Below are 9,588 nucleotides of genomic sequence, written 5' to 3'. Positions count from 1 at the left end.
TTTGGAGAAGGCTCTCAGGCACAGGGTCTTATTTTAGGGTGGTCCTTGTGGGGCCAGGAGATGGACTGGATGGTCCCGTTGCGTCCCTTCCAGCTGGGGCTATTCTGTGATTCTGTGATCTAGGGCTGAAGGCTGAGAACACCTGCTGCCTCAGCTTGAAGGAGTTTCAGGAGCCAATGATGCCGCCTGTGGGCACAGCCTCTGCAGAGCCTGTGTGATGGGAGGCTGGAAGCTCTCTGGGTACCCCTATGGCAGGACAATGACCCAGCTGGGACAAGTGGGTCCCAGGCATCAGCTGGGGAACAGGGAGCAGCTGAAGCTGAGGTTCCTCCTGGCTCTGACTCCCAGGACCAACACCAAGGAGATGGTCTGCTGCAAGACGCCTTCCCAGGCAGCAAAGCCTCAGGACAGAAAGCACCCAGGAAATGCCACTGCCAGACTCCATCTTCCTGTGCAAAACTTTATTTGCCACAGACTTGCTGCTGCTGTGCCTTGATGTGCTCCAGAGGAGGGAACAAAGAGCCCCCACAGCTGCTCATGCTCAGCACCAGGCACAGAGCAAAGATATCAACCCCAAACTAGGAGGCAAAGGTGGCCTGCAATGGCCGGCAGCACACGGTGACCACATCCCTTGCACTGGGGTCTGCAAGCAGTGCAAGCAGAGGGGAGAGGAGCGTGGAGACCTGCTGCAGCCCCTGTGCTGCCCGCTGGGGCTCAGAGGCAGGGTGAGACCCACAGGTGCCAGTAGGGCTTGTGCCCCAGCACAGGATCCAAGTGCAGGGCAGAGTCCAGGGTCTGCAAGGGGCCTGGCCCCTGCTTGCAGTATCCCAGCCCTCCTCCAGTAGCAGCGAGGAACAAGGGGCAGCCCCTGGCCCCACTGTCCCTCATTCCTGCGCTACTCCTGCAGGACCAAGGCGAGGTGATGCAGGAGTGGGTGGAGAAGGGCAGGAGCCCCCCAGGGCTGGGGACAGGGTCTGGGGGGTGCTGTCCCTCAGGCACAGCTGAATTCCCTGTGTCCACAACAGGAACCAGGGGCGGATGCTCTCCCCATTGAAGGAGGCTGCTGTGAAAGTGAAGATCTCGACCCAATTGTCAGCGTTGATAAAAGACACCTGCTGCTGGGTACAGTCCAGACAGACCCAGATCCTCGTGGGGAGAGGGGACAGGGACAAGGGGGTGGGAGGAGATGTGAGAGACATGAGCTGCCCCTGGTCGTACTGCACAGCCCAGATCCCTTCTTCAGGGCTCATGTCGATCCACCCCTTCCTCTTCACAGATGCCCTGGCCACACCCACAGCCCACCAAGAATACTTTAGCAACAACCCTTCCACCTCCACCTCCCACCAGTGCCTCCCCTCTCTGAACTCTTCGCGGCCCAGCACGCAGCACCGAATGTCAAAACTCTCCACTGTGTCAGGAACCTGCTGTCGTTTACTTTCCCGTCTCACACTCCTGTTGTCCTTAGACACAACAAGGTCAGGATGAGCCGTGCGTGGATCCAGGGTCACCTTCACTGCAGGGACAGAAGGAGCCAGGCCATCAGGGGCAGAGCTCAGCCCTGGGCAGGCTTTCCCCAGCTCGGGGCCAGGAGCTGCCCCACGGGGCAGGAGATGGGGCACCTCTTGGCTCCTGAACATGCCCCAGCAAGGGCAGGGGAAGCACCGCAGAGGGCAACCCAGTGCACACCTACCTCTATTATGAGGCAGCAGACACCTTCTCCATGCTGGAAGGAGAGGGGAGAGCTGGTCACAGCCCATGGCCATTGCCCAGTGGGTGTGGGCAGGGTGAGGGTCCAGCCCTGGCCTGCTCTGTCCCAGCTGCCCACCCTCCCCTGCACATCACCTTGGTGTTGCCCTGCGGCCCAAGCATGGGGACACTCACCCAGCTCTGCGGCTTGTTTCTCTACAAATGAAAGAGAAAAGCAAAATATGATCAGAGGACACAGTTTCTGATCCCATACCTCTCACTATGATGCTTTTTTTTTTTCCTTATGATTTTTTTTGTCTGTTTGGAGAGTGAGACTTACCCAGCTCTGCAGCTTGTTCGTCTACAAATGAAAGAGAAAAGCAATGCATTGATGAGAGGAGTCAGCTTCTCATCAATGGCTGCTACAAACCAAAGACCCCAAATTCCTTCAGTTGTGGGGGGGAAGAGGGACTCACCCAGTCTTGCATCTTTTTCCTCTGGAAAAGTATAAGGAATGCATGATCAGAGGGAAAAACTACTCATCCTTTGTCTATACGGCAAATTCTTTCAGTTTAGGGATGGACACTCACCTATCACTGCAGCTTGTTCCACTGGAAAAGAAAAAGAAAGAGATAAGCAATGTATGGTCAGAGCGGAGTACACCCATGGGAAGACACCAAATGCCTTCTCTTTGTGAAAGGACACTTACCCAGCTTTGTATCCTTTTTCGCTACTATAAAAAGCAAAAGGAATGAATGGTCAGAGTGGAGAGACTTTCACCGCATTGCTGCTTCCATGGCTAGACCCCAAATTTTTTTGCTCTCGTGCATGGGCACAGACGACCTAGCTCCCAGACTTGTAGCGACCAGACTAACAAGGACCGAGGCTCAGCATTTTGCAAGACTTGTACCATTAAGAACAGACACTCATGCAGCTCTCTGCACCGTGCCACCAAAACACAAGTGGAAGTGAATGGGGAAGGGTGGAGGATATCCCTGTCCCAGAAGCGTCAGTGCAGAGCGGGGCAGCCCCGCAGCTCGCTCCCTGTCCCCACCTTGATCCCCGTTCCTTTCAGCCATCCTGGCCGTGTCCCGTGCCCAGGGCAGCCCCAGCCCCAGCACTCCCCACTCCCCCATCAGGCTCCAGTTGCTCCTCCGGCACCCCCGAGCCACCAGCACACAAGCTCCCAGAGCCCACGCAGCCCATTCCCTCCCACAGAGATGCCAGTTCCCCAGGGGGCTGGGGGCAGGGACTGCAAGGACTCACCCAGCTCTCGGCTCTGTGCCGCTGAAAAGCAAAGGTGGAGGAACAGGAGGTCAGCAGAGCAGCTTGGTTGCTCGGTGGGAACATCTGCAGGGGGTCTGGGCCTTCCCACCAGCCCCACGCTGCAGCCATGCTCCCTGGCCTCCCACCCAAGGCCCCTTGCCTTCTCCCCTGCCTTCGTTGCCCAAGGCAGAGGCCCAAGAGGATCCTAAGGCCTTTGGGATCCCCAGGAGAACATTCCCTTCCTCCCCCTACGCACCTCCCTGGGCCAGGGCTCAGCCCCGCTCCAGACCCACGCGGGTCCCTGCAGAACACCTCCCTCCGCTCCATCCCTGCGCTGCCAGCTTACCTTTCTTTCGAAAGAGATAAACACCGAGGCCAATGGACACAGCCAAAAGCACGAGGACCAGAGCCAGAGCCACCTTCCAGGGCTGGGCGTTGTGGAAGAAGGGAGCTGAGAAAAGGCACCAGGAAAAGGGCTGCATTTCCATGCCCCTGGGTGGAAAATCAAGACCCAGACTTCTCGTGGCTCAGGACAAGTGCAGGGGCCAGGAACACCTCCCCCTCGCTGTGCTATTTGTACCTGCGATGTGCAGGGACGATTCCCGCTCCTGCTGGAGGCGGCTGCTCCTGACCACGCAGGACAAGGGCCCCTCCACGCTCCCAGTCATGATGACGCTGCCTTCGATTTCAAAGAGCCCCTCCTGGTCCTGGGAATGTGTCTGGGAGACCGAGGGCAGATGCTGCCCGCAAGCATTCCTCCACAGCAGCTGCGGCAGCGGGTACCAGCCGGCCGATCGACACAGCACCCGGACGCCTCCGGCCTCGTAGCCCCCCAGGGAGAGGTGGGGGTCAGCACCTGTGGCTGGGGGAAGAGCCCATGTCTGGGGCTTGACTTGGGGAGGGATTCAGTTGCAAGGCAAAGACCCCATCTGCTCCCATGCCAGACACAGCCCAGCACAGCCGTGGCCCGAGGGGCTCAGGGTCCAGGTGCTCCACGCACCCACCCTCACCCCAAACCACCCCGGCTGGTGCTGGACCCAGAGAGCAGGGCTGCACAATGCCAGTGGCCCCAAATCACCCTGAAAACCCAGGTGCAGATTTCCAGGACCTTCAGGCAGCGTCTCGGCACCAAGCCGTTCTGGCTCAAGAAGCCCCAAGACTTCCATACAACCTCTCAGGTCTCCCCCAGCACACAAAGCAAAAGTAAAGCAGATGTCCCGCTGCTCAGAGGACTCTGCGATTCTCCCTGTGTGGTGTTTGGTCCCATTGCCTACACAGCTTAAGGTGCTGCTCAGCCTGTGCCCAGTGCCCTCTCAATATTATGATTATTGTCTTCAAAGACACCAGGGAAAACTGGCAAAAATATCCATGGAGCTCTCTCCCCAAATATTACCTCCACATCCATGGGCATGCTCCATGCTGTGAAAGAGCTGAAACATTAAAAGGACACGTAAACTCTCCCCTGGAAGCATCACCCCAGCCACTAACCTGACACCTCCAGCTCCACAATGGCTTCATTATAAGCATCAGCACCTTCCACAGTGCAGACGTACTGGCCATCATCTGAGGGTCTCAGCCTGGTGATTCGCAAGTCCAGGCTTCCAGCAGAGAGACCATCTCTGGCCAACTCTGTCCTCCTGGCATATGCCCCCATCTGCTCCCCGTACAGGTCCTCTCCATTGCGGTAGTGGTGCACTGTCTCAGAGCTATCATCCCGGATCCACCTGATATCCAAGGTGCGAGCATCCCGTTGAGGGGACAAGTGGCAGGGCAGCACGACATCCTGCCCCACGGTGGCAGTGACAGCGTGGCCCGGTCCAACCACTCTGAGCTGGGCTGGACAATGGAGAAGGGCACAGAGAGGAGGTGAGATTTTGCCATCGCAAATTTAGGGGCAGTGAGTGACAAAGGGTGAGCTGTGCATGAGTTGGTGTATGCTGCGTCCCCCGTGTCCCATGGGAAACCACCGGGGAAACAGGAGAGGGAGAGGGAGGATGTGCAGGAGAAGGAGGTGTGCTGGGAGTGGGAGCCCTCTCTTCAGTATTTGGGCATGTGAAGAAGAGCCAGAAAGGGCAGCCAAGGCAGCGCATGTATTGCATGAAAGATCCAAAGGGAAAGCGAAACCCATTGGGGGCTGAGCTGTGGGCTTGGGTCCCCCCTGCCCCACGGCCGCTCCCCTGTCCCACGGCAGCAAGTCTGCCAGGCCCAGGGGGGAGAGCCCCCAGCAGCCTCGCAGGATCCTACCTGAGCCCAGCTGGAGGAGGAGCAGAGTGACGAGGGAAGTCAGGAGGCCCCTGGCATGGCTGGTGAGGCTGGGGTGGCCACAGCCCCAGGGGAGCCCCATCTGAAAGAGAGGTCCCACAGGGGGCAGGCAGGCCCCCAGGGGTTCTTCTCCAAGGGAGCCCCACCGAGAGAGCGGTCCCTCACAGCACCCAGCAGAGCTGCAGAAAGCACAGGGCTACGCCCAACTTCCCCAACCTTTGCCCAGTTCGTTGGCTGCAATAACCCTCTGGGAGGAGCTCTGCCACTGGGGCAATGTCCGGGGAGCTCTGCTGGGCTGGCACCACCATCCCATGGCAGCTGGGTGCCCAGCCCAGGGCCTTCAGCAAGCACAAGGTGCTTGTCCCCAGCAGGGACCTCTCCAGACCTCCAGGGAAAGCCAGTGTCTGAGCTCGTTCATCTCCACCCATCTAAGGAGGAATCAAACAGTGAGCAATGGGACAATGTAGAGAGATGGCAGTGAAGAGCTGAGTGGGATCAGAGGCTGCAGGAAATGGGGCACAGCTGGGTGCCGAGCCTGGAGCTGCCACCCTTTGACCAGGGTGCTGAAGACCAAGAGCCAGCCCCGCTCCAGGCTGCAGTAAAGCAGCCGTGGCAGAAGGTTGGCTCAGATGGTCAGGGACCTTCTTCTAGAGCTTAGTGGATAAGGAAAGTTTCTGTTTGCTGGAAGTGAGGTCAGGGAATGTGGAAGGACTACAGAGATACTGTTTGCCTTTGTAGGGGGAAAATTCATATGGGCAAAGCTCAATTTGAGTTGAAGCTGGACAGTACTGTGAGGGGTAATAAAGTGGATTTTTTTAAAACTTTCTTAACAGCAGAAGTAGGATGAGAGAAAACATTGGTCTGTTACTGGATGGGGATGCTCAAACAGGGTCATCAACTTCACAGAGATGTTTAATGTGTTCTTCGCCTTTGTCTTCAACACTGACGACGGGCTGTGGGACCCCAGGAGCCCTGAGCTGGAGGACAGTGACTGCAGGAACGATAAACTCCCAACAAACTCCAAGTTTGTGTGGGATTTGCTGCTCCAGATGGGTGCATACAAGACTATAGGGCCTGATGGGATTCATCCCAGAGTACTAAGAGAACTGGCTGAAGTTATCATGTGTGGTGGTTTTACTTAGGTGGGCAGCTGAACTCCTCCACAACTGCTCTCTCACTCCCCTTCCTCAAAGGGAAAGGGGGAGAAAATGCAATGAAAAGGGCTCGAGGACTGAAATAAGGACCAGGAGATCACACAATAATTACCATCACAGGCAAAACAGACCATAGGGAGATTAAAGAAATTTATTACCTATTACTAACAAGCTAGAAAAGTGAGAAGCAAAGAAAACAAACCAGAAATACCTTCCCCTCATCCACCCTCTTCCACCTCCTCCCCCCGAGTGGCGCAGGGGAACGGGACAATGGGGTTTGCAGTCAGTCTATAGCACTTTGTCTCTGCTGCTCCTTCACGGTCACTCTCTTCCCCTGCTGCAACGTGGGGTCATAGAATCATAGAATATCCTTAGTTGGAAGGGGCACACAAGGATCTGCTGGCACCACACAGGTGCCAAAATTTCTACCCAAAAATTCAGACCATATGAATAAGAGCACAGTCCAAACGCCTCTTAAACTTCTTAAACATGGCTTGGTGCCATGACTATGTCCCTGGGGAGCCTGTCAGTCAGCAACAACCCTCTTGGTGAAGAACCTCTTCCTGATATCTAGCCTAAACCTCCCCTGCTTCAGCTTGACACCATTCCCATGGGTCCTATCACTGGTCACTAAAGAAGAGAGATCGGTGCCTACCCCTTCACTCCCCCTTGTGAGGAAGCTGTAGACTGAGATGAGGCCTCCCCTCAGCCTCCTCTTTTCCAGGCTGAACAGGCCCAGTGACCTCAGCCGCTCCTCATACATCTACCCCTCTAGGCCCTTCACCAACTTTGTGGCCATTCTTTGGACACCCTCCAACCGTTTCACATCCTTTTTGTACTGTGGTGCCCAGAACTGCATACTCAAGGTGAGGCCGCACCAGCACAGAGTAGATAGAGCGGGACAATCACTTCCCTCGACCAACTAGCAAGTGCCATGGCCCTCCTGGCTGCCAAGGCACACTGCTGGCTCATATTCAGCTTGCTGTCAACCACAACCCTCAGATTCCTCTCTACAGGGCTGCTCTCCAGCGTCTTCTCCCCCAGTCTGTACGTATAGCCAGGGCTGCCCCGTACCAGGTGCACAACCCAGCACTTGCTCTTGTTAAACTTCATGTGGTTGGTGATCGCCCAGCTCTCCAAGCTGTCCAGATCTCTCTGCAAGGCCTTTCCACCCTCAACAGAGTCAACAACTCCTCCCATGGGATGCCATCCTTCCCAAACTGATCCTACGTGGGCTTCCCACAGGCAGCAGTCCTTCAACAACTGATCCAATATGGGTCCGTACCATGGGGTCCATCCATCAAGAGCACACTGCTCCAACCTGGGTCCTCACAGGCAGCAGCTCTTGGCAGATCCCCTTCTCCTGTGTGGGCTCCTCTCCACGGGCTGCAGCTCCGGCCCAGAGTCTGCTCCACTGGGAGTTCTCCACAGGCCGCAGCCTCCTCCATGCCACATCCACCTGCTCCACCGGGGGCTCCTCCACAGGCTGCAGCATCGAGATCTGCTCCATGTGGGACCCATGGGCTGCAAGGGGACAGCCTGCTCCACCAGGGGCCTCTGCACAGGCCACAGGGGAACTGCTGCTGCGTGTCTGGAGCACCTCCTGCCCTCCTGATGCACTGACCTTGGGGTCTGCAGGGCTGGTTCTCACTCCTCGCTCTCCCAGCTGCTGTTGTGTAGCAGCATTTTCCACATTTCTTAAATATGCCCTCACAGAGGCACAAATAACATCGCTTAGTGGCTCGGCTCTGGCCAGTGGTGGGTTCCTTTGGAGCTGGCTGAAACTGGCCCTTATCTAACATGGGGCAGCTTCTGGATTCTTCTCACAGAGGCCACCCTGCAACGCCCTGCTACCAAAACCTTGCCACATGAACCCAATACATAAGGAAATCTCTATAATTTAATTTTTAAATATACTGAGGAATCTGCAGAGGTCCCAGTGACTGGAAGCTGCCAAACGTTGCCCCCAGTTTCCAAGAAGGGCAGCAAAGAAGACCCTGGGAATTACAGGTCTGTCAGTCTCATGGCAATGCCTGGTAACGAGACTGCTCTGGGAGACTGCTGTGGGAGTAAGCAAAAAACACCTGAGGGACAACACGGTCACTGGTCACAGCAGACACGGGTTCGTGAGTGGAAAACTCATGTTCAACAAACCTAATTTCCTTTTTTTGATAAGGTCAGTCTCCCATTTGACCGAGGGAGACAGATGAGGTGATCTTTTTGGATTTCAGTAAAGATTTCAACATGGTTTCTGACCGTATCCATCTGGACCAAATGCCCATCACAGAGCCAGACAAATGCACAATACGATGGGTGAACAATTGGCTGAGGGGTCAGGCTCCGAGGGTTCTGGTAAAAGGGGCAACATCAGGCTGGCAGCCAGTCACGAGTGGGGCTCTGCAGGGCTCCATTTTGGGGCCAGGTCTCTTCAGTGCTCCCACAAATAACCTGGATGCGGGATGGGAAGGAAACCTGAGTGAGTTTGAGGCTGACACTGAACTGGGAGGAGCTGCTGACTCTGTTGAAGGTGGAGAGGCCTTGCAGAGGGATCTGGTCAAAGGGGAGAGCTGGGCAGCCACCGTGGTGGCCCACAGCTTCCTGATGAGGGGAGCGGAGGGGCAGGCACCGCTCTCTGCTCTCTGGGGCAAGCGACAGGGCCCGAGGGAACGGCATGGAGCTGCCACAGGGGAGGGTCAGGCTTGCTGTTCGGAAAAGGCTCTTCACCAACAGAGTGGTCGGGCACAGGAACAAGCTCCCCAGGGACATGGCCACAACTCTGAGCCTGCTGCAGCTCAAGGCGCAAGGCCTGATTTTTGGATGGTCCTGTGTGGAGCCAGGAGATGGATTTGATGGTTCTGGTATGTCCCTTCCAACTCAGGATATTCTATGATTCTGTGACCCCAGCGTGGACTCAGTTACTCCCAGTGAATCCCAGTTGACCAGTTGTGGTCCCAGTTGTCCCCAAATTGTCCCAGATGCTCCTGGCTGCCACCAGCAAATCCCAGTTGCTCCCAGTGGTCCCCAGTGCAGTCCTAGTTGCTCCCAGCTGGCTATAGCATAGAGCTAGTTGTCCCCAGTATGGTCCCAGATGCTCTCTGTTTGTGCCATCGTGGTCCCAGCATGCCCAGTATGCCAGCAGCAGGTTCCATTTGCTTACAGTTTGCCCCACCATGGTCTCAGTTGCTCCAAGTTTGTAGCCAATTGATCCTAGCTGGCACAG

General features: G+C 56.3%; 1 protein-coding gene across 1 annotated transcript; it reads right to left on the bottom strand.

Annotated features, from left to right (window-relative positions):
- Positions 1-313: 313 nt before the first annotated feature.
- LOC106049871 (butyrophilin subfamily 3 member A2-like) lies at positions 314-5,332 on the bottom strand. The gene is made up of 12 exons (XM_048056069.2): positions 5,197-5,332; positions 4,441-4,788; positions 3,533-3,814; positions 3,299-3,403; positions 2,953-2,973; positions 2,396-2,419; positions 2,277-2,297; positions 2,163-2,183; positions 2,027-2,047; positions 1,882-1,902; positions 1,691-1,723; positions 314-1,513 (listed from the first exon to the last, which is right to left on the bottom strand). The coding sequence occupies exons 1-12, from the start codon at positions 5,294-5,296 to the stop codon at positions 885-887; spliced, it is 1,626 nt and encodes a 541-aa protein (XP_047912026.2). The 5' UTR covers positions 5,297-5,332; the 3' UTR covers positions 314-884.
- Positions 5,333-9,588: the final 4,256 nt, after the last annotated feature.

The sequence above is a fragment of the Anser cygnoides genome, chromosome 35 (genome assembly GCF_040182565.1).
Source record: "Anser cygnoides isolate HZ-2024a breed goose chromosome 35, Taihu_goose_T2T_genome, whole genome shotgun sequence".
In the NCBI taxonomy this organism is placed as follows: domain Eukaryota; kingdom Metazoa; phylum Chordata; class Aves; order Anseriformes; family Anatidae; genus Anser; species Anser cygnoides.
Note: the sequence above shows the minus strand (reverse complement) of the source record. Positions and strands in the feature narration are given on the sequence as shown.

What these genes read in the sequence shown, in the direction of transcription:
- LOC106049871 (XM_048056069.2), bottom strand. Translation starts at nt 5,296, where the DNA reads ATGGGGCTCCCCTGGGGCTGTGGCCACCCCAGCCTCACCAGCCATGCC. An exon ending in GGAAAAAGATGCAAGACTGG is followed by an intron (nt 2,048 to 2,162) that starts GTGAGTCCCTCT and finishes TTTCATTTGTAG; the next exon opens with ACGAACAAGCTGCAGAGCTG. An exon ending in GAAACAAGCCGCAGAGCTGG is followed by an intron (nt 1,724 to 1,881) that starts GTGAGTGTCCCC and finishes CTCTCCTTCCAG; the next exon opens with CATGGAGAAGGTGTCTGCTG.